The sequence below is a fragment of the Petromyzon marinus genome, chromosome 60 (assembly GCF_048934315.1).
Source record: "Petromyzon marinus isolate PM22_M1 ecotype Great Lakes invasive population chromosome 60, UKy_Petmar_22M1.pri1.0, whole genome shotgun sequence".
Taxonomy (NCBI): Eukaryota; Metazoa; Chordata; class Hyperoartia; order Petromyzontiformes; family Petromyzontidae; genus Petromyzon; species Petromyzon marinus.
The window spans coordinates 5,357,674-5,384,119 of record NC_133726.1 but is presented as its reverse complement, the minus strand read 5'-3'; the positions used below and the strand labels follow the sequence as shown (position 1 = coordinate 5,384,119).

Sequence of the window (26,446 nt, the reverse complement as noted above, 5' to 3'; positions counted from 1 at the left end):
AACCTTCGTGTAATTTGCCGTGACCTTTCGTGCGGTGACCCCCCCCTCCCCTACCTGCCCCCCCTCCCCTGCCTGCCCCCCCCCCAATCGCCCTCCCCCCAGCTCCCCGTGTAAGCTTCTGTTGTGAGCAACTCACGGCCCTCCACACGGATCTGCTTGGGAGCTCCGCGTTTGTTCGCAACGCTCCTGAGCTTCATGCACCCCGAAGGTGGCTCATCAGCATCTTGGTTATCCCCCTCTCCCCTCACTGCCCACGTCGTCACCTACCTATCAGACCAACAACACAGAGCTTACTACGTGCACCTACATCTCTCATCTCACTCCACTCCCCTCCACGCACTCCCCTACCCCTCCCCTCTCATCTCACTCCACTCCCCTCCACGCACTCTCCAACTCCAGCGTTCTATCGAAGCCCCGACTCAACGATCTCTCATTGGGAGGTCGCTCCTTCTCCTCTGCTGCCCCCACAGTCTGGAACTCCCCTTCCTCCAGCCCACCGCGCTGTCGACTTCCTGCCCTCGGTTCAACTCCAGGCTTGAAGACCTTCCTCCGCTTATCTCCCGTGAATGACCTCCCTCCCTCTCTATCTCTTTAAAAATATAAAACCCGCCAACCCTTCGCATGAAATAAACTAAACCTCGTTTACTCCAGGACTGGGCGCATCCCACCCTCGTGTACGTACAGCGTCTTGAGACATCCATCCTTGAGACGCTATGCAATCGAAAATCCCAAATCATCTCCTGGGGCTTTTGTCTTGAGAGCATCCCGTCATTCCCATAAGTAAGAACACGCACACACAAAGATCGACCACCCCCAGTCAATGACTCTTTTAGGCCGGTCTCGAATATTAAATTTCCCCGTTCTCCGCCCTCTTTAAAATACAGGGCAATTGTCTCTTATCCCCCCCCCCCACCACCGTCTCGCCGCTATCCGTAACTCTGAAGACCGAAGAAGATCAATAGCAAAAAATATCCCTGGCGTGCATTAAGCCGTCCTCCGTAATGTCGTCATGTTTGTCCACCGTCCACGCTTTTACTTGCTGAAACCTCCTGAGAAATCGAGTAATGGATTAGCTTTGTCACGAAATTCTTTTGAATGTTTTTTTTGCTGCGTGTGTGTGCGACAGACTGATTTTATATATTTAATTGATCGAATGTTTCGTATTGCTCTAAAAGCCTAAAGGTGGAGCACTGCAATTCAGGATCTGTGTTTATGCTGCAGGGCGAATCCGATGAGCTATAAAGCTCTTTTTTTCACAGATGTCCAGTAGGGCCACGGGATTTAGAACGTTACGACAGCGAATAGTAACAAAAAAGACTCGATAGCTTTGCAAAGTGCAAGAAAGGTAAAGACATCACCTAAATCTCGACTTGAAGCTTTCGTGACTGCAGGAATTCATATTCTTGGGTCTTTCGGTAAAGTCACGTAGATAGGTTCTTTGACTTTACCGAAAGAACCAAGAATACATCACCTAAACACGTACACATACAACAATAAACCATCCGCATCCTACGAGGCAAATCCCACTGGGGTACTAACTTTCTTTTAAGAAGCGACCTGCCCATCACAAATAACAACAATTGATTAAGCAGCCACAGGGAGTTGACTCAACGTTTATTCAGTCCCATGCGCGGTACGGAACATCGCCACTGGGGAGACAAAGGCGGCCGGGGGTGGTGCTGGCCACCCACCCCCTCACACACACCACACCACACACACACGCGTGGTGGTGGTGAGAGTGAACACAATGGGGTTCCGCAAAGTGGAACGGCACTGGCTGGCTCTCGTCTCACTGAGTCTGCTTTGGATCCGACCTCGTTCGTCTGTTCCAATCAGCTCTGCTGAGCTAACGACGGTCGACTGCCTCTGAGCAGCGCGGTGCGCGTGTGTGTCCGTGTGTCCGTGTGTCTGTGTGTGTGTGTCTTTGTGTGTGTGTGTCCGTGTGTCTTTGTGTGTGTGTGTGTGTCTGGGGAGCGGTGGTGTAGCGATTAGCGCTCTGCGCTACGAACCTGGCGACCCGGGTTCGATTCACGCTCACAAACACCGGTGACGATTATCTTGAACCGGTACTGGGCCTCCCCTTAGGTCGACTCAGCCTCAAATGAGTACCGGGTGCGGTGTGCGAACATCGGCACTGTAGAGATTAAGGCGGTCGGGCGTGGTGCTGGCTACCCACCCCCTCGTGTGCCATGCTGGCCTTGATAGGTGCTCGCTAACAGCACTTGCCCCAACAATCTGTTGAGGCTATACGGGGGACCTGTGTCGTTGTCTTTGTGGCGGTTAGTGCGCCAAGCTACGAACGAGGCGACGCGGGTTCGATTCACGCTCACGGCCAGCAACACCTGGTGACGATTCTCTGAATCGGTCCTGGGCCTCCCCTAGGTCGACTCAGCCTCAAAATTAAGTTCCTAGTGCGGTGTGCGAACATCGGCACTGGGGGAGACAAAGGCGGCCGGGCGTGCTGCTGGCCACCCCCACCCCCTCGCGTGCCGTGCCGCGCCCTCGTAGGGGCTACTCGCGAACAGCGCTCGCCGTGAAGGCGACACCGGGTTGGAGTCTTCGCGTTCGGGGAAGGCCGCGCTTGACGCAAATCTCTCTCAAACTCCGTCCACACCTCCGAGGTCTCTTACAACACCACAGCCCCCCCCCCCGACTCCCCCTCCCTCGCCACCCCCCCCCGACTCCCCCTCCCTCGCCACCCCCCCCCCCCAACCGACCCCTCTCTGGCCGTGTGGCCGCGGCATTCACAAAGTCTCAGCGACTGAGAGAGAGAGAGGATGACTCACAGAGAGGAGACAACTCTGAGAGAGGACGACTCTGAGAGAGAGAGGACGACTCTGAGAGAGAGCGAGGACGACTCTGAGAGAGAGAGGACGACTCTGAGAGAGAGAGAGAGGGGATGACTCACAGAGAGGAGACAACTCTGAGAGAGAGAGAGGACGACTCAGAGAGAGATAGGACGACTCAGCGAGAGAGAGAGGACGACTGAGAGAGAGAGGGGATGACTCACAGAGAGGAGACAACTCCGAGAGAGAGAGGACGACTCTGAGAGAGAGAGAAAGAGGACGACTCAGAGAGAGAGGATGACTCTGAGAGAGGAGGACTCTGAGAGAGAGAGGACGACTGAGAGAGAGAGGACGACTCTGAGAGAGAGGACGACTCTGAGAGAGAGAGAGGACGACTCTGAGAGAGAGGGGATGACTCACAGAGAGGAGACAACTCTGAGAGAGAGAGAGAGAGGACGACTCAGAGAGAGATAGGACGACTCAGCAAGAGAGAGAGGACGACTGAGAGAGAGGGGATGACTCACAGAGAGGAGACAACTTTGAGAGAGAGAGATGACGACTCTGAGAGAGAGAGAGGACGACTCTGAGAGAGAGAACGACTCAGAGAGAGAGGACGACTCTGAGAGAGAGAGATGACGACTCAGAGAGAGGACGACTCTGAGAGAGAGGACGACTCTGAGAGAGAGAGGACGACTTTGAGAGAGAGAGGAACCACAGACGAGGAGTGTTGGAGGCAGCGGCTGCCACGTGGTGGTGACGAGGTGGCGCCACCAACAATTGCCCGAGCTCTGCGCTCCTCTCTCTCTACACATATAAAGATGTTTTCCAGCCAATTCGGTCGGGCAGTTTATTTCGGGAGGGCCCCAATGAGCCGAGCGGCTCTCATTACGAGTACGGTACATTTCATTAAAGCGTGTTTTTAAAAAAAGTTTTAAAAAATTACTTATTTTAGTAATGGAAGACCCGGCCAAACGGGCTGAGTGAACGAGTGTTTACACGTGACCCCAGGGCTCAGATGTCTCTTATCGAGGAGCTATAAACCATCGTCACGTGAACTCCTTTGGTCATCTTCGTGGCCATCCACCCCCTCTTGCGCCATGCAGGCCTTCATGGGTGCTACTCGCTAACAGCACTTGCCCCAGCAGTCTAAGGTTACACGGGGGATCTTTGTCTTTATCGGTGGCTATGTACCACGCGGCTGCCTGTAATCATCCAGCACTGTGCCAGCAGCAGCAGCGAGGGTTCGCGGATCATCGCACAAAAGTCGCGAAACGTATCCACTACTATGTCCGACGTTTCGCTCCCACGCGCTTAGTCGACAACGCTCCCTCTCTCCCCTCGGCTGAGCTCCCTGGCAGTCGCCAGCCAACGCTGCTGTTGTTTGTTTGTTGTTGTTGTTATTGTTGTTGTTTTTTCGCATCATCTACTCGCTCAGACTCGTCCCCTCCTCCTCCTCCCCTTCGTCTCTCTCCCAGGGCGATCCCCGCGGGTGCCTGGAGGAGCTAGCGAGGAGCTACGCGGAGTATTTCCACGTCCACTCCGCCGACGTCGCCCAGCGCCTGGAGGAGCTGCGTGCCCGGAGCCTCGCGCGCGACTCGGAGCTCGAGGTGACAGGCGCCCCAAAGGTCACCCCAAAGGTCACCCCAAAGGTCACCGTGAAAGGTCGCCACTGGGTCACCCAAAGGTCGCTACGAGGTCGCCACTACGTGGTCTTTAGGTCACCCCAAAGGTCGCCCCTAGATCACCCCAAGGTCACCTCTAGGTCACCCTAAGGTCAACTCTAGGTCGCCCCTAGGTCACCTCTAGATCATCTCAAGATCGCCCCTAGGTGACCCCAAGGTCACCGCCAAGGTCGCCACTAGGCCACCCTAAGGTCAACTCTAGGTCGCCTCTAGATCAACCCAAGGTCGCCCCTAGGTCACCCCAAGGTCACTGGCAAGGTCGCCACTAGGTCACCCCGAGGTCGCCACTCGGTCGTCTCTAGGTAGTCTCTAGGTCACCACAAGGTCACCCTAAGGTCAACTATAGGTCGCTCCTAGGTCACCTCAAGATCACCCCAAGGTCACCCTAAGGTCTCCCCAAGGTCGCCACTAGGTCACTCCTAGATCTTATCTAGGTCACATCAAGGTCACCCCAAGGCCGCCACTAGGTCACCCCTAGATCACTCCTTAGTCGTCTCTAAGTCGTCTCAACGTCACCCCAAGGTCATCCCAAAGTCGCCACTAGGTCACCCCGAGGTCACCCCTAGATCGCTCCTTCGAAACTTTTTCTGGGTGCAACACTGCCCCCCGCTATCCCCAACGACCCGCGTCTCAAGAAATGACCTGGGCTGCGATTGTCCCGCTCATTCAGGAGGTTCATGGTGGCGGTGTGTGAGACATCGAGTCTGCCCAGGGTGGCACACAGTGGGTCTCAAGCAAAATCGGGACGTGGAATTTTAATTTCGCTGCTTGAGGGCTGCCAATGGAAACGAAGCAACGTCCCGGGCTTCTGCGAGTGGAGGAAATCGCTCTCAGTCTTTGTTTGAGAGGCAAAGCTGGTACTGCTAAAAAAAATGTTGTTTATGATGAAGTCAAAAGATATCGAGAGGGGACGACTCAGAGAGAGAGAGAGAGAGGACGACTCAGAAAGAGAGAGAGGACGACTCAGAGAGAGAGAGGTCGACTCAGAGAGAGAGGACGACTTAGAGAGAGAGGTCGACTCAGAGAGAGAGAACGACTCAGAGAGAGAGGACGACTCAAAGAGAGAGAGGACGACTCAGAGAGAGAGGACGACTCAGAGAGAGAGGATGACTCAGAGAGAGAGGGGGGACGACTCAGAGAGAGAGAGGACGACTCAGAGAGAGAGAGGACGACTCAGAGAGAGAGGACGACTCAGAGAGAGAGGACGACTTAGAAAGAGAGAGGACGACTCAGAGAGAGAGAATGACTCAGAGAGAGAGAGGACTACTCAGAGAGAGAGGATGACTCAAAGAGAGAGGGGGGACGACTCAGAGAGAGAGGACGACTCAGAGAGAGAGAGAGGACGACTCAGAGAGAGAGGACGACTCAGAGAGAGAGGACGACTCAGAGAGAGAGGACGACTCAGAGAGAGAGAATGACTCAGAGAGAGAGAGGGGGAACGACTCAGCGAGAGAGAGAGGACGACTCAGAGAGAGAGGGGATGACTCACAGAGAGGAGACAACTCCGAGAGAGAGAAAGAGAGGACGACTCTGAGAGAGAGAGGACGACTCTCGGAGAGAGAGAGAGAGGACGACTCTGAGAGAGAGAGGACGACTCTGAGAGAGAGAGGAACCACAGACGAGGAGTGTTGGAGGCAGCGGCTGCCACGTGGTGGTGACGAGGTGGCGCCACCAACAATTGCCCGAGCTCTGCGCTCCTCTCTCTCTACACATATAAAGATGTTTTCCAGCCAATTCGGTCGGGCAGTTTATTTCGAGCGGGTCCCAATGAGCCGAGCGGCTCTCATTACGAGTACGGTACATTTCATTAAAGCGTGTTTTTAAAAAATGTTTAAAAATATATATATATTACTTATGTTAGTAATGGAAGACCCGGCCAAACGGGCTGAGTGAACGAGTGTTTACACGTGACCCCAGCGTTCAGATGTCTCTTATCAAGGAGCTATAAACCATCGTCACGTGAACTCCTTTGGTCATCTTCGCGGCAGCAGCAGCAGCGGCTTTTGGCTGAGCCATGGAACAAAGACGGTGGTCACCGCATCGTCACGGCACGGCGCTTTCAGACGCGCTGCTTCTGCGGCCGTCTGGAACGCTCTTCCCTTCCAGATGTCAGGAAGCCACCGGGAGCTGTGATGGCCTTTAAAATCATCGTCATCGAGATTGACAAACTCATTTCTTTAGAACAGCTTCTTTTTGTTGTTGTGTTTAGTTTGTTGTCCTTCCACCGCGCACTCCAATCAACACGGTTGGCTACGTACGGTGCGAAAGAAGTTCAACATACGCACACGTGCGTCCGTGCCTGCACCAGGAGGCTCCCGCAGGCCACAACAGCTGTTGTTCGTGTCCCGCAGGAGGGGCCGAGGGGCTGCTGTGAACAAGGAGTCGACGTTTACCGCACACAGATGGAGGTAACCGGTTTATTATTCTGCTCCGTCGCCTTCCGCGACTCGGCTCGCCGGCATCGTCGTCGCCGTGATGGAAATTCAGAGTCAGGATCTGTATGTAATAGCGCAGGCGGAATCCGATGAGCTATGAAGCTCTTTTTCACAGATGTCCAGTAAGGGGCACGGGGTCAGAACGTTACGATAGCGGGGGGGGGCGGGAAGGGGGGTTCCAGATGTTTGGGGGGCTCCGCTCGAGAAGACTTCATCACCCCCCCACCCACCCACCCACCACCGTCCCCCAGGGTCGGCTGAACAATCTTTTGGGGCCTTCACGCGGCTCTAACGAGCTCGACGCGAAGTGGGGGTTGGCACGAGTTGGCGTGGGCCCTGCTACGGACAGCGACGCGCATTCGAATCCACGTTTCCAGCCGCTTCCGTCCGATTTCAACCAAAGTTCGACCCGGAGCGCGTTCGCGATAACCCTGCGTCCACGGTGGCTAGGAGATGTTAACTACCTCGCCTGGTACGCAGGAGGTCGTGGGTTGGATCCAGACCCTGACGCCTGCTGCTGCTGTATATTTGGAGTTTGCGCGTCTCTCTTTCTCCGCGTGGTGAGATGTTAACTACCTCGCCTGGTATACAGGAGGTCGTGGGTTCGATCTAGACCCTGATGCCTGCTGTTTATTTAGAGTTTGCGCGTGCCTCTCTCTCCCCGTGGCGAGATGTTAACTACCTCGCCTGGTACACAGGATGGCATGGGTTAGATCCCCGACACTGACGCCTGCTGTATTATTTGGAGTTTGCGTGTTCTCTGTCTTTCTCTCCCCGTGGTCGCGTGGATTTTACTCCGGGCGCTCCGGATTTCCCCTCCACGTGTAGAATCGACATGGCCACGCGTTCAGAGTGATTTGTCTGCTGCTATAAATGTCCACGTGATGGTGATGATGGTGGTGGTAAGCCGCCACTTTCGTTGAGCTCTCGTGACGTGTGTGGCCAGGACGCTTCTGAAAGAAAGAGCCACACAGCTCAGTGGGACCTTAATTGGTAATACGAACAAAAATGTTTAAAAAAAACAGTTGAGTGCTCAATTGTAATGAGCATCAGGGAACGGCTCCGGCTCGTCTCGGATTGATGGGGGGTGGTGGGGGCGGGGTGGGGTGGGGGATGATGGGGGGGATGGAGGGGGTGGGGGATGATGGGGGCGGGGTGGGGTGGGGGATGGTGGGGGCGAGGTGGGGTTGGGGATGCTGGGGGGGATTTAGGGGGTGGGGGATGGTGGGGGCGAGGTGCGAGTCACCGCTATAAACTCGGCTGGACCAAAGCGACGTTTTATTCGGCGGTACGGGGCCCAGCCCAGCGCCCACCTCCCCGTCCCTCCCTCCCTGCCCCCGCTGATGAAGGCCTCGATGTTCGGGGGGGAGTGGTCGCGTGTGTGCGACAAGAGCGAGGGGGGATACCTGGCAGGGGGAAGGCGGCGACGTGCGAGCTGGTCGAGCGAGTCGCTCGCGGTGACCCCAACCTACCCCCACCCCCCGGTGGTTTGCAGGAGTCGCTGGGATTTAGGAGCGCGGCATCAACCCCGGAGATGGAGCGCAAGTGAGTTGCCCTCTCACTCCCTCTCTCACTCCCTCTCCGTCCCACTCTCTGTCTCTCCCCCGTCCTCTCCCCCTCTCTCTCTCTTCCCCCATGTCTCTCTCTCTCTCCCTGTCTCCATCCTTCTCACCCCCCCTCCATGCCCCTCTCTCTCTCTCTCACACACACACCATTAATTTTAACAAGCTGTCAAGCCAGTCTATTAAAGGAGCATCGCGCGCTTTTGCTCGAAGATTCGAGTGTAAAGAAAAAAGGGAAAACGCGCGGGCTATTTCAATTATAAAATAAATATATTTTTTCTTACAATTTTTATTTTATTTGACCAGACAAGGCCCCACCCAGCTCTGCAGCTCTTCGTCAGAGGCGACCCTGGTTATGACAAATGATCGCTCAACCAAGCGGCTTATCTTCATCATCATCATCACCACCACCACGTGGAAACGTATAGCAGCACAAAATACTCGAACCGCGTGATGCCGATTCTAAATGTGGAGGGGGGGGAAATCCGGAGGACCCGGAGAAAAATCCACGCGACTACGGAGAGAGAGACTTTGACCTTTAAACAACTTTTATTGCCGCCAGCAGCAACAGCACTCGAGGCGATTCTAATATGAAACACACAAAGTCACCAGCAACACAAATACACAAAGTCACCAGCAACACAAATACACAAAGTCACCAGCAACACAAATACACAGTCACCAGCAACACAAATAATCGCTATAAATCCACGCGTTGTGGCCCTAAATGCACCGCGCACAACACGAAAGAAAAGTCACGTGGTGGTGGTGGTGGTCATCGCGCACGCCACGGTGACGAGCGAGCGCTTCAGAAGGTGAACACGTGGGGTGGTGCCGTCCACGCTGGTACAGAGAGCGGCTTGTCCGGCTCCCCAGCGCTCGAAGAAGACGCGCTGCACATCACCGACATGTGTGTGGTACATGGCGTGCTCCAGTCAGTGAGAGAGACGCACACGAACTCCAAATATACAGCAGCAGGCGTCAGAGTCGGGATCGAACCCACGTCCTCCTGCATACCAGGCGAGGTAGTTGACATCTCCTAGCCACCGTGATGATGATTAGAGAGAGACGCACACGAACTCCAAATATACAGCAGCAGGCGTCAGAGTCGGGATCGAACCCACATCCTCCTGCATTCCAGGCGAGGTAGTTAACATCTCCTAGCCACCGTGATGATGATGAGAGAGAGACACACACACAAACTCCAAATATACAGCAGGCGTTAGAGCAGGGATCGAACCCACGGCCTCCTGTGTAACAGGAGAGGTAGTTAACATCTCGGCGGGTCCACGCGTTCCAAACGCGCGTGGGCTCGGGGCTTGAACCCCGAACTTCTGCACCGGTGCGAGGGAAAGGAAAAGTAAACTCACGCACGAACCCTTTGGCCGTGTCACCCAAACATCAAAGAGACGACTTTACACTGCCCGCTCCCCCTACCCCCCCCCCTCCCCGGGGAATGTCGCCCAGGCGCCTAGGCCGAGAGGCCTCTGCGGCGAGCGCTGCCGCGGTCGTCTCGAGCGGGGGCCATTCGTGGTTTGTCCTTTTGAAAGGCGACGGCCCGTGTGGTTGCCGCGGCACGCACGCTCATCAAAGAAGGCAGCGGTAGCGGTGGCTCTGGCGTCAGCTGCCCTTCCAAGTTCGGTCGAGGATGAACGTAAAATCTTTACGGTGGCGAAGTGGGCGTTGCGCCTTTCCCGTCAGCACGGATCGTTTATTTGTTCTAGGACGGCGCGTAACGTCTAAAGCAATCGCCGTCGATGGTGTGGGGTTATTTTTTTTCGTTCTCTCTCTCTCTCTCTCCCTTGTTCACCTTGTCGTAGAGGTGGCCGCTGGGAAAGTGGCCACGCTGTGCGAGCCCGATCGGCTACGTACGGTGCGAAAGAAGTTCAACACACACACACACACATGCATACACCGCGCCTCCGATTAGCACGGTTGGCTACGTACGGTGCGAAAGAAGTTCAACATGCGTACGCGTACGCGGGTGTGAACTAAACTACGGAACCGCACCTCCGCTGATTAAACTAAACTATTACTCAACTAATTTTTTTGGTATTATTCTACCAGGTAGTTTGAGGTGGTCGGGGGGGGGGGGGCGGGGTTGCCCCGGGCCCCGGCACGCCCTCCACTCCCCCACCTAAGGATGGCCCTGATGCTGATTGTGAAATTGTACCAGCAAGTCGGCGAGAGGGTAGACGCGTGCGGTGGTACTTTGGACGTCACGGAACGGCAACGATGTCCGGCGTGTTATGTACTACGTGCGCTGAACTTCTTTCGCACCGTCCGCAGGCCACCGTGTTGTGCAAATCGGAGATGTTGAATAATAACAGCAGCAAAATCACAGTGCATTGGGTAGAGTCACACGGAAAGAGATAGCAGAGAGCGGAATTCCCTGGCAGGGTCTGGTTCCCCCACGAATGCTGAATGAGGATGAGCTATCGACCGTCGGCCTTGTATTCTTCTTCTGAGTTTTGCAAGAAGCGACTTCCTTTGCCTGTCGTGCGCGTGTATATACGGGGCGCTTCAAAAAAATGTGAACACTTCCGCGAATACCACGAGAAATGTGCTGCCTTGGGGCTCTGCAGACGACCTGGAGAAGATTCCAGGCACGTGCTGACAACGATGGCGGATACCTTTGACTTTTCGAAGCTATCAACATTACATTTGTCATCGTGTTACAGTGCCGTTATCCGTTCTTTTTCCCTTAAAAACCACAGTGCCATGTAAATGTTAACATTTTCTTAAAGCACCCTGCGTATATATAGAGACACGTATATATATTTATTTTTTTCCCCGCTCCCCGCTAAATACACGCTGGCGTTTTGACCTACAACCGACTTTGATCTTTTTTTTCCCCCACCGCGCTAATCGGAGAGCGCGGGGAACGTTTCCTCACCTTTCCCTCTGGCCAGGTGCGGCCTTCAGAAGTTCGCCTCGCAAGAGGAGTCTGCGGGTGAGCGAACGGGAGGGCGAGAGGACGAACGGGAGGGCGAGAGGACGAACGGGAGGGCGAGAGGACGAACGGGAGAGCGAGCGAGAGAGCGAGCGAGCTTGCGGCTATTTTTGGAATTTCCAGCGGCCTGGCGCGGGGAGATGAGTGACACTGCGCTCTCGTTTGAGCGCAGAGGGCTCCGTGACCCCTTGACCCTGGCAGCTGTAATGAGAATCGGCACAGATGTCGCAGACTGCCGGAAGAGCCGTTAGATATTAAAACATTTTTTTTCACTGTTAAATGTTTTGGGTCTTTCCTCCCTCCCCCCTGTCCCGGGTTTTATCCCGACTTGCGCGCTTTTAATATATTGATGAAACTCCACTCGTCTCCATGGACAGCGTTCTTCATTGTAAGGCCCAGTGGGGCCACTCGCGGCCACTGTTGGCCTTTAGTGCGGCTCCTGACGTTCGGCCCCCTGACAATCACACAACAAGTGAGAACACCGCCCCATCATCATCGTCGTGTCGCTATCAAACCCCCAATGGTTTCAAACGTGTGGCGGCCCTCTACACACTGACGATGTCTCATCGGCGGAAGTGCTCCCCACCCCACCCCCCCTTCTGAAAACGAGTGGTGCCATCTTGCCTGGTGCCATCTCGCCTGCACCCTTAATTGGTGTTCACTAACAGCACTTGCCCCAATAGTCATTGGAGGCTATACAGGGGGTTGCTTTAGTTTAAGAGACGGTAATGTCATGGGTGGAGGTCTTGACCCACCCACTCACCCACCCGCCCACTCATCCACTCGCCCACCCACTCACCCGCCCACTCACCTACCAACCCACTCGCCCGCCCACCTACTCATCTACTTGTCTACCCACTCCCCCACCCGCCAACTCACTCGCCCACCCATCCGCTCACCCACTCACCTACTCACCCACCCACTCACCTACCACCCACTCACCTACCACCCACTCACCGACTCACTCGCCCACCCATCCACTCACCCACCCGCCGACTCACCCACTCACCTACCCACTCACCCAAACACCTACCCAAACACTCGCCCATCCGCCCACTCACCCACTCACCGTCCACTCACCCACCCACTCACCCACCCACCCACACACTCACCCGCCCACTCACTCACCACTCACCTACCCACCAACTCACCCACTCGTTCACCCACTCACCCACCCACCAACCCACTCGCCCACCCGCCTACTCCCCACTTACCTACCCACCCACTCACCCACTCGCCCACTCGTTCACCCACTCACCCACCCACCCACCCACTCGGCCACCCGCCCACTCACCCACTCCCCCACTCACCCACCCACTCGCCCACTCATTCACCCACCCACGAACCCACTCGCCCACCCACCCACGAACCCACTCGCCCACCCACCCACGAACCTAACAACCCACTCACTCACTCACCCTCCCTCCCAGAAGCGAAGTCGGAAGTTAAGAAGAAGGGGAAGTCGTTCTGGCAGACGCTGCAGCGCACCCCGAATCGCACCCCGAACCGCACCCCAACGCGGACTCCGAGCAAGAGCCCCAGGAACAAACCGGCCCGCCTCGACTCCCCACACAAAGGTGCCGCGTCCACCTCCGATTGTCCACGCTCACCCACTCGCTCACCCGCCCGCCCGCCCGCCCGCCCGCCTCGCTCACTCACCCCCCATGCTCACCCGCTCGCTTACTTGTGCACTCGCCCCCACGCTCACCCACTCACGAGCCCACCCACCAGCTGATCGCTCACCTACTCACCCAATCACTCACTAGCCCACCCACCAGCTCACTCGCCCACTCAATCACCTACTCACCCAATCACTCACTGGCCCACCAACCAGCTGACCGCTCACCCACTCGCTCACCTACTCACCTAATCACTCACTGGCCCACCCACCAGCTGATCGCTCACCCACTCGCTCACCTACTCACCCAATCACTCACTGGCCCACCCACCAGCTGATCGCTCACCCACTCGCTCACCTACTCACCCAATCACTCACTGGCCCACCTACCAGCTGATCGCTCTCTCACTCGTGTGCCACAGTTGCTGGCCTTCATGGGTGCTACTCACTGACAGCACTTGCCCCGAAAGTCTGAAGGCTACACGGTGGGGAGGGGGGAATATTTGTCTTTGCCTTCGCGCGTCTGTGCAGCGTGCGGGGCTGTGAACTTCGTTGCCAGTGACATCACAATGAGCGATGACGATCGCATCGAGCTGATGACCATGGTGAAGGATCGACGAATGACCATCGACCAGGCACTCGCTCGGGTGAGTCCACCACCACCATCATTATCGTCACCACCACCAATGATAATATCACCATCAGCACGACACCATCACCATCGCCCTGAACATCACCACCACCATCATTAACATCATTACCATTATCATCACCGTTAACATGACCATCAACACGACCATCATCCTCATCACCGCCACCGATACTATCATCATCAGTACTACCGTCATCATCATCATCACCACCGTCAATATCATCATCACAATAACCTCCCATCATCGCTATCGACGTCACTCCCATCATACTTGTTACATCATCGTCATTGCTATCGACGACGATCACGACGACGACGCTACATCACCTCTGCCCCCTCCCTGCCCATGCTCTCTCCACAGCTGGAGGAGTACGAGACCCTACACCGCCAATGCGGTGGCGCGGAGGGAGCGAGAAGACGCCAGTCGCTCGACGCGGCCTGCCCGCTGCCCCGCGACTCCCCGTGCCACGTGAGAGCCCCGTGTCACGTGAGAGCCCCGTGTCATGTGAGTGTCACGTGAGAGCTCCGTGTCGCGTGAGTGTCACGTGAGTGTCACGTGAGAGCTCCGTGTCGCGTGAGTGTCACGTGAGTGTCACGTGAGAGCCCCGTGTCACGTGAGTGTCACGTGAGAGCCCCGTGTCGCGTGAGTGTCACGTGAGAGCTCCGTGTCGCGTGTCACGTGAGAGCTCCGTGTCACGTGAGTGTCACGTGAGAGCTCCGTGTCACGTGAGTGTCACGTGAGAGCCCCGTGTCGCGTGAGTGTCACGTGAGTGTCACGTGAGAGCCCCATGTCGCGTGAGTGTCACGTGAGAGCCTCGTGTCGCGTGTCACGTGAGAGCTCCGCGTCACGTGAGTGTCACGTGAGAGCTCCGTGTCACGTGAGTGTCACGTGAGAGCCCCGTGTCACGTGAGTGTCACGTGAGAGCCCCGTGTCGCGTGAGTGTCACGTGAGAGCTCCATGTCGCGTGTCACGTGAGAGCCCCGTGTCGCGTGAGTGTCACGTGAGAGCCCCGTGTCGCGTGTCACGTGAGAGCTCCGTGTCACGTGAGTGTCACGTGAGTGTCACGTGAGAGCCCCATGTCGCGTGAGTGTCACGTGAGAGCCCCGTGTCACGTGTCACGTGAGAGCCCCGTGTCATGTGAGTGTCACGTGAGAGCCCCATGTCACGTGAGTGTCACGTGAGAGCCCCGTGTCACGTGTCACGTGAGAGCCCCGTGTCATGTGAGTGTCACGTGAGAGCTCCGTGTCGCGTGAGTGTCACGTGAGTGTCACGTGAGAGCTCCGTGTCGCGTGAGTGTCACGTGAGTGTCACGTGAGAGCTCCGTGTCGCGTGTCACGTGAGAGCTCCGTGTCACGTGAGTGTCACGTGAGAGCTCCGTGTCACGTGAGTGTCACGTGAGAGCCCCGTGTCACGTGAGTGTCACGTGAGAGCCCCGTGTCGCGTGAGTGTCACGTGAGAGCTCCGTGTCGCGTGTCACGTGAGAGCTCCGTGTCACGTGAGTGTCACGTGAGAGCCCCGTTTCGCGTGAGTGTCACGTGTCTCGTGAGTGTCACGTGAGAGCCCCGTGTCGCGTGTCACGTGAGAGCCACATAACTCACTAATAATTCTTGAAGCATAACTCACTAATATATATGTGCATAAACAACTTGAAATTAATTATGTAATTAATGTACAGCGTCATGGGATGAATGAAGTTAAATGAAAGTATTATTACACTATTTCCTTATTCCTAGTGTTAGCTGCCTTGGCAAAGAGCACACTTTGATTTCTTCCCAATGGCCGCGCTACCGTCACTCTGCCGTCGCTTCAACGTGGAACGGAGGGGCCTAAAGAAGGAGCCTAAGAACGTGCCGAGGCCCTGACTAGCCCCTGGGGCAACCCGGCCCTGTCCACAGTGCCGGATGGAGCTGGTGCGGGGCCTGGAGCATTTGCTGTTATAAAGGGGCACTACTTTTTTTTTAAACACGTAAATATTAAAACGCAATTTTTAACTTGCATAGTAAAGCCAGATAATACGAAAAATCTCTAACCTTAAACATCCAGTCGTTCGTAAAAGTTGAAGGCAGTATAGTACTATAGTAATAGAGCAAGTGCAGTATCACTGAAGCGGAATTAATAGCTTGAACGCGTTTAGCGCGGGGCCTTTTAAAGTGCGGGGCCCGTAGCTACTGCACATGTAGTAGCTACTACACGTGTAGTAGCTACTACATACTACATATGTAGTAGCTGCATATGTAGCTGCTACACGTGTAGCTACTACACTTGTAGCTACTACTACACATCTAGCTACTACACATGTAGCTACTACTACATATGTAGCTACTACATATGTAACTACTACACATGTAGCTACTACACGTGTAGCTACTACACATGGAGCTACTACACATGGAGCTACTACACGTGCAGCTACTACACGTGTAGCTGCTACACATATGTAGCTACTACATGTGTAGCTACTACACGTGTAGCTACTACACGTGTAGCTACTACACTTGTAGCTACTACACATATGTAGCTACTACATATGTAGCTACGACACATGTAGCTACTACACATGTAGCTACTACACATATGTAGCTACTACATATGTAGCTACTACACATGTAGCTACTACACATAAGTAGCTACTACACGTGTAGCTACTTGTGCTACTAGGATCATCCGGCACTGCCTATGCGGAGAGGTCACCGTCCACCTCTAAGCACGCGTTCACAGTGGCCGTGTTGGAGTCGCTCAGCCGACAGCGATGCCGTTCTTGGCTTGTTTATCTGTGTGTGTGTAAGGTTGCGGTGTGTAAACGTCGCTCACTGGGGAGACAAAGGCGGCCGGGCGTGGTGTCGGCCACCCAACCCCCTCGTGTGCCGTTTGCGGCCTTCGACCGCGCCGCGAACCGAACGACCCCAGTTCGACAACGCGCGTTGGCTGACGGACCACTGCGTTGCCCCCCCGGTGCTGTGGGTTTCGTGCAGGCGAGCGGGGCCTGCGAGTGCATGGTGGGGGGTCCCGCAGTGACGGCGGCCGAGCGGTTCGTGCGGCTGCACAAGGCGACGGTGGCGGCGGGGGGGACTCCGCACGGAGCCCCGCACCGGCAGCTCGTCAAGGTGGAGGAGGGGACACGCGGCGTCTCCTCCACCTCCTGCTATACGGACGGTACGGGCCGGGCGGGGACTGCCGTGGTGCTGGTGGCGGTGGTGGTAGTGATGGTGGTGGTAGTAGTGGTGGTGGTGGTAGTGGTGGTGGTAGTGATGGTGGTGGTAGTAATGGTGGTGGTAGTCATGGTGGTGGTAGTGGTGGTGGTAGTCATGGTGGTGGTAGTGGTGGTGGTAGTCATGGTGGTGGTAGTGGTGGTGGTGGTAGTTATGATGGTGGTAGTTATGATGGTGGTAATGATAGTGGTGGTGATGATGGTGGTGGTAGTGACGGTGGTGGTGGTAGTGATGGTGGTGGTAGTGGTGGTGATAGTCATGGTGGTGGTAGTAATGGTGGTGGTAGTGATGGTGGTGGTAGTGGTGGTGGTAGTGATGGTGGTGGTAGTAATGGTGGTAGTGATGGTAGTGGTAGTGATGGTGGTGGTGGTAGTTATGATGGTGGTAATGATAGCGGTGGTGATGATGGTGGTGGTGGTAGTGACGGTGGTGGTGGTGGTAGTGATGGTGGTAGTGGTGATGGTCTATGGTCAGCGCTGAGTCTATGAACGATAGAGAAGAGGTGAAGCTCTCAGGGAGGGACGGTAGTGGGTTAAGGAGGGGGGACTGCCATCATTTGCCTTGCGCCGATGTGGCACTCGGGTTTCGCTGGGGAAGACAATTTAGTGGGGTCACGCTGGAATAGGCAGCTTTGTGGGGTCTCGCTGGGGAAGACAGTTTAGTGGGGTCTCGCTGGGGCAGACACAGCTTAGTGGGGTCTCGCTGGGGAAGACAGCTTAGTGGGGTCTCGCTGGGGTAGGCAGTTTAGTGGGGTCTCGCTGGGGAAGACAGCTTAGTGGGGTCTCGCTGGGGAAGACAGTTTAGTGGGGTCTCACTGGGGAAGACAGTTTAGTGGGGTCTCGCTGGGGCAGACACAGCTTAGTGGGGTCTCGCTGGGGAAGACAGCTTAGTGGGGTCTCGCTGGGGTAGGCAGTTTAGTGGGGTCTCGCTGGGGAAGACAGCTTAGTGGGGTCTCGCTGGGGAAGACAGTTTAGTGGGGTCTCGCCTGGGAAGACAGCTTAGTGGGGTCTCGCTGGGGTAGGCAGCTTAGTGGGGTCTCGCTGGGGTAGGCAGTTTAGTGGGGTCTCACTGGGGAAGACAGTTTAGTGGGGTCTCGCTGGGGAACACAGCTTAGTGGGGTCTCGCCTGGGAAGACAACTTAGTGGGGTCTCGCTGGGGAAGACAGCTTAGTGGGGTCTCGCTGGAGAAGACAGTTTAGTGTGGTCTCGCTGGGGTAGGCAGTTTAGTGGGGTCTCACTGGGGAAGACAGTTTAGTGGGGTCTCGCTGGGGAAGACAGTTTAGTGGGGTCTCGCTGGGGAAGACAGCTTAGTGGGGTCTCGCCTGGGAAGACAACTTAGTGGGGTCTCGCTGGGGAAGACAGCTTAGTGGGGTCTCGCTGGGGAAGACAGTTTAGTGTGGTCTCGCTGGGGTAGGCAGTTTAGTGGGGTCTCGCTGGGGAAGACAGCTTAGTGGGGTCTCGCTGGGGTAGGCAGTTTAGTGGGGTCTCACTGGGGAAGACAGTTTAGTGGGGTCTCGCCTGGGAAGACAGCTTAGTGGGGTCTCGCTGGGGTAGGCAGCTTAGTGGGGTCTCGCTGGGGTAGGCAGTTTAGTGGGGTCTCACTGGGGAAGACAGTTTAGTGGGGTCTCGCCTGGGAAGACAGTTTAGTGGGGTCTCGCTGGGGAAGACAGTTTAGTGGGGTCTCGCTGGGGAAGACAGCTTAGTGGGGTCTCGCCTGGGAAGACAGTTTAGTGGGGTCTCACTGGGGAAGACAGTTTAGTGGGGTCTCACTGGGGAAGACAGTTTAGTGGGGTCTCGCTGGGGTAGGCAGCTTAGTGGGTCTCGCTGGGGAAGACAACTTAGTGGGGTCTCACTGGGGAAGACAGTTTAGTGGGGTCTCGCTGGGGTAGGCAGTTTAGTGGGGTCTCCCTGGGGAAGACAGCTTAGTGGGGTCTCGCTGGGGTAGGCAGCTTAGTGGGGTCTCGCCTGGGAAGACAACTTAGTGGGGTCTCGCTGGAGAAGACAGTTTAGTGGAGTCTCGCTGGGGAAGACAGTTTAGTGGGGTCTCGCTGGGGAATACAGCTTCGTGGGGTCTCACTGGGGAAGACAGCTTAGGTGGGTCTCGCTGGGGAAGACAGCTTAGTGGGGTCTCGCTGGGGTAGGCAGCTTAGTGGAGTCTCGCTGGGGAAGACAGCTTAGTGGGGTCTTGCTGGGGAAGACAGCTTAGTGGGGTCTCACTGGGGAAGACAGCTTAGGTGGGTGGGTTGGGGGGGTCCCACTTCCCCAGGCTGAGCATCCTTTCCGACTCGTTTCGCTTCATTGATTTTTGTCCGCTCGCTTTTCACTAAACCGACGAAAACTAAACTTTTAATTTAAAGAATATATTTTTTGAGCCTACCGAGCTATGTAGCTCTTTTTTTCGAAAATCGACCTGGCCACACGCGATCCCTCAAAGAAATGGGCCTCATCATCATCGTCTTCATCGTGTGGACATTCACAGAAGCGGCCAAAGCGCCCCACGTGTCTCTCGTGCCCCTCTTTCCTCCACGTGCTCTGCAGTCTACGCCTGGGAGTGCCGCCTCAGGACCCCGGGGCTGCCCTCGGCGCTGCCTGAATACGAGGAGCCACCCCAGCAGGCCGCTTTTGCCACCCCCGCCTCCTCCTCTTGTCGCCTGGACCAGCCGGCGTCTCTCCTCCCGTCCTCCCCGCACGTCCGCTCGCTCTGCTCCACGCCCGAGATCCGGCGAGGTCGCGACCCCCGTAGACCCCTCGCCACCTCGCTGGACGCCCACTACGCCCAGAAGGACCCCGGTTCCGCGCGCGGGGACAGGCACCGAGCGGGACGCCTATGTGGGGGCGCGTCCGGGGTCCTCGAGTCGCCCGGCCACGTGGTGAGAGTCACATCCGGAGGTTTGAAAACCTCGTGCTTTGAGACGTTTAATGCTTATTCATATGCTTAGCTCTTTCGGTAAAGTCACGTTGAAGGGAAACAATAAAATAATAAAAAATATATAAAACAATACAAAATTCTCACGACGTTTCGACCATAACACAAACGGTCGAAACGTCGTGAGAATTTTTTATTGTTTTATATATATTTTATTATTTTATTGTTTCCCTTCAACGTGACTTTACCGAAAGAGCTAAGAATATGAATTACTGCAGTCACGAAAGCTTTAAATCAACGTTTAATGCTGCTGATTGTAGTTGTTGTTGTGTTTAGTTTGTTGTTGTTATTGTGTTTAGTTTGTTTTTTGAGTTTCGTTTGTTGTGTTTAGTTTGTCTTTACTTTGTTGTGTTTTGTTGTTTTTAGTTTGTTGTGTTAAGTTTATTGTTGTGTTAAGTTTATTGTTGTGCTTAGATTGTCGTTTTTAGTTTATTGTTGCGTTTAGTTTGTTGTTGTCCTTTCCCCCGCACCTCCGATTAACACGGTTGGCTACGTGCGGTGCGATAGAAGTTCATCATACTACACTTTACACTACTATGCACTACACTATGCACTGCACAACGACACACGACACCACTATACTACATTGAAAACTAATTTCTTTAGAAGTGCTGCTGCTTGTGTTTAGTTTGTTACCCTTTCCACCGCACCTCCGATTGGTTGGCTATGTACGGTAAAATTAACTAAAAACGAAACTTGAGCTATAAAGTTACGTTTCAGAAGCGACACGGCTTTTCACAAAGGATAGCTCAACGAAGTGGCTTATCATCATCAAGTGGGAAATTATATCGGCCAAATACTTTTAACGCTTGATGTTGATTCTAAATTATGTGGAGGGGAAAATAAACGGAGGATGCGGAGCAAAATCCACGCGACCACGGGGAGAGAGATGCGCAAACCTCAAATATACAGCAGGCGTCATGGTCGGGATCGAACTCACGACCTCAGGTATACCATGCAAGGTAGTTAATATCTCGACACCGTGCAAAAGAAGTTTCAACACACGTACTGCCGTTCCTCGCGCAACGAGCGGGATACGTTCTGCGAAAATTGCTCGGTAAGCGAAAACTCGTCGTCGTCAATTTCCCCACTGACTCGCTCTCCATGGTAAAAGCCGAGCTACCTCTCAGCCCCCAACTCCTGAACAACTTTTTTTAAATTATAGTATTATAAATAAACAACTAAGACATTCAAATGTAACACCATACATGGAGAACCACAGTGCTTAAATTTATGAATGAGCAAACGGGATGGAATACTATAAACTATAAAATTATGTTTATTCTTTTTAATGTGAAGCTTTCGTGACTGCAAGGATTCATCTTCTTTGGTTCTTTCGGTAAAGTCACGTAGAATGAGAATAAAATAATAAAATAACACAATAAAATTATCACGACGTTTTGGCCACAACGCAATGTTTATTCTATCAGATAAGGCCCACTGAGCTACATCGCTCTTTTTCAGAAGTGACCTGGCCACAAATGACAGCCCAACGAAGTGGCTTCTCATCGCAACGTGGAAATGTACCGCAGCCTAAATATTCTAAACGCGTGATGTTGATTCCAAAAGTGAAGGGAAAAACTGGAGGGACGGTATAAAATATCCACGCGGCCACGGGGAGAGAGAGAGACATGCAGACTTCCAGGCATCAGGGTCGGGTTAAAACCCCACAAAGCTCCTTTTGCCGTCCTCTGGTCTAACACTGGTGAGACTAGGCCGTAAAGAAGGCTGCCTGTTGGTGTAGGCCATTTAGTTTCAAAGAAATTTTTTTACATTATTATCAGAGCATGTTTGTTTGCATGTTCACCACAAGTACCGTGTATGGTTAATGCAACCTTGATTCCTTGCAAAAACGTTTCTTCATAATAAAGGTTTTTGGGTTAGATCGCGTTATTTATAAATGTGTCGTAACCCTCCACCACCCGACACGGCCAATCAGCAAACAAAAGTGTCACGTTGACAAAAGACAAATAGTTCACTACTTTAGCCCACAACATTTACAGTTTGAGTACGACGTTTCTCAGGTAATTACATCCATAATTACATCCAGCATCATCGGGCAATTCGCCAGAATTACATCCAGCAGAATGGCGAATTGCCCGATGATGCTGGATGTAATTACCAGCGAAACGTCACAGTACTACTCGAACTGTTAACGTTGTGGATTCACTCTTCAACACACCGGTGGGCTAAAGTAGCGAACTAATTGTCTTTTGTCAACGTGACACTTTTTTTTGCTGATTGGCCATGTCGGGTGGTGGAGGGTTACGACACATTTATAAATAACGCGATCTAACCCAAAAACCTTTATTATAAATAATATTGGTCGCGAAAGCCTACGTGTTAAACTGAAAAAAACTTTTCTATTTGCTGTTTGAACATCTTAACAATTGTTTTATTGCCAGAAAGGGTACAACCTATTTTTTTTAAATTTGATACTGGCAAAAAGATCCCATTTTGCCAAATAATGTGTTGTTGTACATTAAAGAGCCGTCGAGCAATTGGCATCTGTTTTCGTTGGAGGTCAGCAAGTGAACTGTACAGATATCCGACACTGCTATTGTGTTGAACCTTATCGCAGAATACTGCACAGCTTTGATAATGGACCTGGCGCTGACTAAGAAATGTTGTCCGGGGTTTGATCACCCATCCACCCACTCACCCAAAGACAAAGATCCCCCGCATAGCCTTAACAGACTGTTGGGGGCAAGTTTGGTTCGCGAGTAGCGCCGATGGTTGGCGAGCGCCACGCGCGGACGCCCACCAGCTCGCTCAGACGATCATTCACCCATTGATTTCACCGTCTCAGTCACCCGCTCGCCCGCCCACCCGCAAGGCTTGCCCAGCTGTCCTAGAATTGCCATCATCAGGAGTTGATTTGTTGTAACCGAGCTCTGAACCCCCGGTGTTGCTGCGCTGAACCCCACCGCACCGTGCCTCTGTGACAAAGACCTCCGCAGCTCGGCGGATTCCTCCAGTCTAAACGAAGACTCGTGTGAGTGGCGGACCCTCGGAGGGACGGAGAGAGCGTGAGAAAGACGCTACCTCCCCACAACCCCCGGTGTGCGTGTGTCCCCTGCAGGCGTCCCAGGCCAGGGAGCCGTCGGCTGAGCCATCCCAGGGCACCTTTGTGGTGTCCCTGGAGGAAATACACGAGGCACGGCGGCGCATGCACCTCCGACGCCTCCTCTGCTCCTCCTACGAGCCGGCCGCTGCGTGCGAACTCCGGAATGGACTCGTGGCCACGGGAGTCCTGCGCGACCCGGGATTGGAGGAGTGCAAGGGCGAGAAGGAGGAGGGCGACGAGGTGGAGGAAGAGGAGGGGGAGGAGGTCTCGAAGTGGCGGCGGCGACGGCAGCGGCAGCAGCAGCAGCGGACGGGCGACGAGGACGAAGCGGACTGTGTGTTTTTCGAAAACGGCCACGCGGCTTGCGGCGCCGGCACCGTGCCTGCATCGCGCGGCCGCGGCCTTTGCCGGGACAGCGGCATCGGAAGCTGCGGACCGGATTTTGGGAGCGGTGGAGCGGAGGGCGCGGCGATCCGTTCCGGAAATCCGGAACTGGAATACGGCGGCGGCGGCGGCTGCGGCGATGACGACGGCGACGATGGCAACGGCGGCGCCCCTGTAGGAGGAAGAATAAGAGGAGGTGGCGACGAGAACGGGTTGGGGTTGGAGGCGGAAGAAGAGGCGGCGTGGATCTGGAGCCGACCGATCGGCGCCGGCGACGGCGACATCGGCCGGGAGAGCGCGTTCAGGAGGAGCGGCGGTGGCCGCTTCGAGGGCGGCGCCGGTGTCGGCGCCGGGTGCCGCGCTTGCGCCGGACATGCGGCTCCGCTCCACGGCTCGCCCGGCAAGGTCCACCTCAACGGGTGCGCCGCCGGCGGCGGCGGCGGCGGCTCCGTCGTAGAGGCGGACCCGGCGGTGCTCCATGTCGACGTTGGCTCGCCGGGCCGTGCCGCTGTGGAGCGGAGGGAACGCAAGGGCCTCCTCTGCCGTCTGCAGCGCAAAACCGTAAGCGTCGTTTGTGCCCCCCCCCCCCACTCATGACATGCCGGCGTGGTGACGAGGAGCCTCGGAACTCTTGCCCTGAGAGGTGTACGTGCGTGTGTGTGTGTATGGGGAGCGGTGGTGTAGCGGTTAGCGCGCTGCGCTATGAACCTGGCGACCCGGGTTCGATTCCCGCTCACGGCCAACACCAGTGACGATTATCTGAACCGGTCCCGGGCCTCCCCTAGGTCGACTCAGCCTCAAATGAGTACCTGGTGCGGTGTGTAGTAAACATTGCCACTAGGGAGACAAAGGCGGTCGGGCGTGGTGCTGGCCACCCACCTCCTCGTGTACCGTTCCGGCCTTCATAGGTACTCGCTAACAGCACTTGCCCCTACAGTCTGTTAAGGCTATACGGGGGGTCTTTGTCTTTGTGTACGGGGAGAGGCGGCGCAGCGGTTTCGCGCGCTGCGCTATGAACCCCGGCCACCCGAGTTCGGTTCCCGCTCCCGGCCACCGACATGATTATCTGAACCGGTCATGGGCCTCCCCTAGGTCGACTCGAACGGCGGCTATTGTTCTTGTGCAGCCGTCTGGCACGCCCTTCCTTCCAATATTAGGAGGCCACTGGAGCTATGCACTTTAAAATCATCTAGCTTGACAAACTAATTTCTGTAGAACTGCTCTTTGTGTTTAGGTTGTTGTCCTTCCTTGTTGGCCATCCCCCCGGCACCAATTGGCACGGTTGGCTACGTACGGCACATGGGTGCGGTACGTGTGTGTGTGTGTGTGTGCCCGCCTGAACTGTGCAGAGGACGAGCAGCTTCAACGGATTCGATCTTCCGAGCAGGCAGGGAGCCTTGGGCGAGCGGCCTTCCCTGCCGGTCAAGCACGTGAGTCGACCGGTGCTGTCGCCTGCCAAACTCCGCACGGCAGTGGCGTTCGCCTGATTAAGCTGGTTGTAATTACTGGCGTAGCGTCGTATTCAGATTGTGAATGTCGTGGTTTGGCTCTCCGACACGCAACCGGTGTTGCTGTACTAGTATACTACACTATACACTACACTATATACTACACTATACACTACACTATACACTACTATACACTACACTATACACTACACTATACACTACTTTACACTACTATACACTACACTATACACTACACTATACACTACTATACACTACACTATACACTACTATACACTACACTTTACACTACTATACACTATACACTACTATACATTACTATACACTACTATACACTACACCTTACACTACTATAGCCTACACAATACACTACACTATACACTACTACACCATACACTGGTGCTGTACTAGTGACGAATTGGCCACGTTCCGTTTATGTGACAGCCCTTACTAGTTGGCTGTGTCGGGTGATGGCGGGTTTTAACGACACATTTATATACTTTTGCGATCTAGCCCAAAAACCTCTATTATGGATGATATTGGTCTCGAAAGCCTCCTACCACCACCACCACCACGTGTTAAACTGGATGGGCTATGATGACCGTCGTGGTGTGATGGGTCGCTCAGTGGGTCTAGCCCGAAATCGCAGGAAATGACCGACACACTGAATAAAAACGTTCTCAAGTGTAGTGATACCACCCAAGACATTCACCACCTCGCCTGGTATACAGGAGGTCGTGGGTTCGATCTCGACCCTGATGCCTGCTGCTGCTGTATATTTGGAGTTTGCGTGTCTCTCTCTCTATTCCCGTGGTCGCGTGGATTTTTCTCCGGGTCATCCGGTTTTTCCCTCCACACACATGCGCGTGTGTTCCGAAACCGTTTGCTAAACCGCGGCACTTCCTCGGCAAGCGAGGAGCGGCGGCACCACGGTCAGCGCTACGAACCCCGGCGACCAGGGTTCGATTCCCGCTCACGGCCACCAACACCGGTGACGGTTATCCGAACCGGATCCTGGGCCTCCCCTAGGTCGACTCGGCCTCAAATGAGTACCCGGTTTGCTGTGCGTAAAATCATCGCCACCGGGCAGGCAAAGGCGGCCGGGCGTGGTGCTGGCCACCCACCCCCCTCGTGTGCCACGGTGCCGGTCCTCGTTGGTGTCCCAACAGTCTGTTTAAGGCTACACGGTGGGTGCGGGGTGCGGGGGGGGGGGGTTGGATCTTTGTCTTCGATGAAGGAGGAGGATGCGGATCCGTCCGGGGAGTCCCCCTATCGACGAGCGTCGGCGCCGGACAGCTTCCTGGGCAAGAAGGTCAAGTCGGTGCGAGACACGATGAAAAAGACCATGACCAAGCTGGCAAAGGCGAACTGTGAAGAGGTGGAGACTGTCACCATCGTTTTCGTTATCGTCGTCATCATCATCACCATCGGGGCAAGCAGCATCTCACGGCGAGATGTTAACTACCTCGCCGGGTATACAGGAGGTCGTGGGTTTGATCCCGACCCTGACACCTGCTGTGTTCTCTCATTACTATACTGTAGTCATTGTCCATTCAGTAGAATAAATATAATCATCTCATGGGTAGCAGTCGTGTAGTGGTTTAGCGCACTGCGCTATGAACCCAGGGAATTTAGTTGAATTCCTGACCATGGCTATAATCGGTGGTCTCTCCTGGCCAGCCCAATATTTTCGGTAGATTTATAAC

At 54.8% G+C, this 26,446-nt stretch overlaps 1 protein-coding gene across 4 annotated transcripts in view; it reads left to right on the top strand.

Moving 5' to 3' along the window:
• LOC116955640 (uncharacterized) overlaps positions 1–26,446 on the top strand; it is a 148,435-nt gene that overhangs the window by 114,948 nt on the left and 7,041 nt on the right. For 3 of the 4 annotated variants that reach the window (XM_076053290.1, XM_076053292.1, XM_076053289.1), the window contains 12 exons: positions 4,262–4,393; positions 6,820–6,876; positions 8,399–8,448; positions 11,378–11,418; positions 12,849–12,995; positions 13,568–13,683; positions 14,050–14,157; positions 16,662–16,842; positions 19,436–19,767; positions 22,906–23,835; positions 24,624–24,704; positions 25,978–26,118. In XM_076053290.1, coding sequence (XP_075909405.1) covers positions 4,262–4,393; positions 6,820–6,876; positions 8,399–8,448; positions 11,378–11,418; positions 12,849–12,995; positions 13,568–13,683; positions 14,050–14,157; positions 16,662–16,842; positions 19,436–19,767; positions 22,906–23,835; positions 24,624–24,704; positions 25,978–26,118 — 2,316 coding nt within the window. The remainder of the gene's footprint in view (positions 1–4,261; positions 4,394–6,819; positions 6,877–8,398; positions 8,449–11,377; positions 11,419–12,848; positions 12,996–13,567; positions 13,684–14,049; positions 14,158–16,661; positions 16,843–19,435; positions 19,768–22,905; positions 23,836–24,623; positions 24,705–25,977; positions 26,119–26,446) is intronic. The other variant, XM_076053293.1, reaches the window with a different exon arrangement.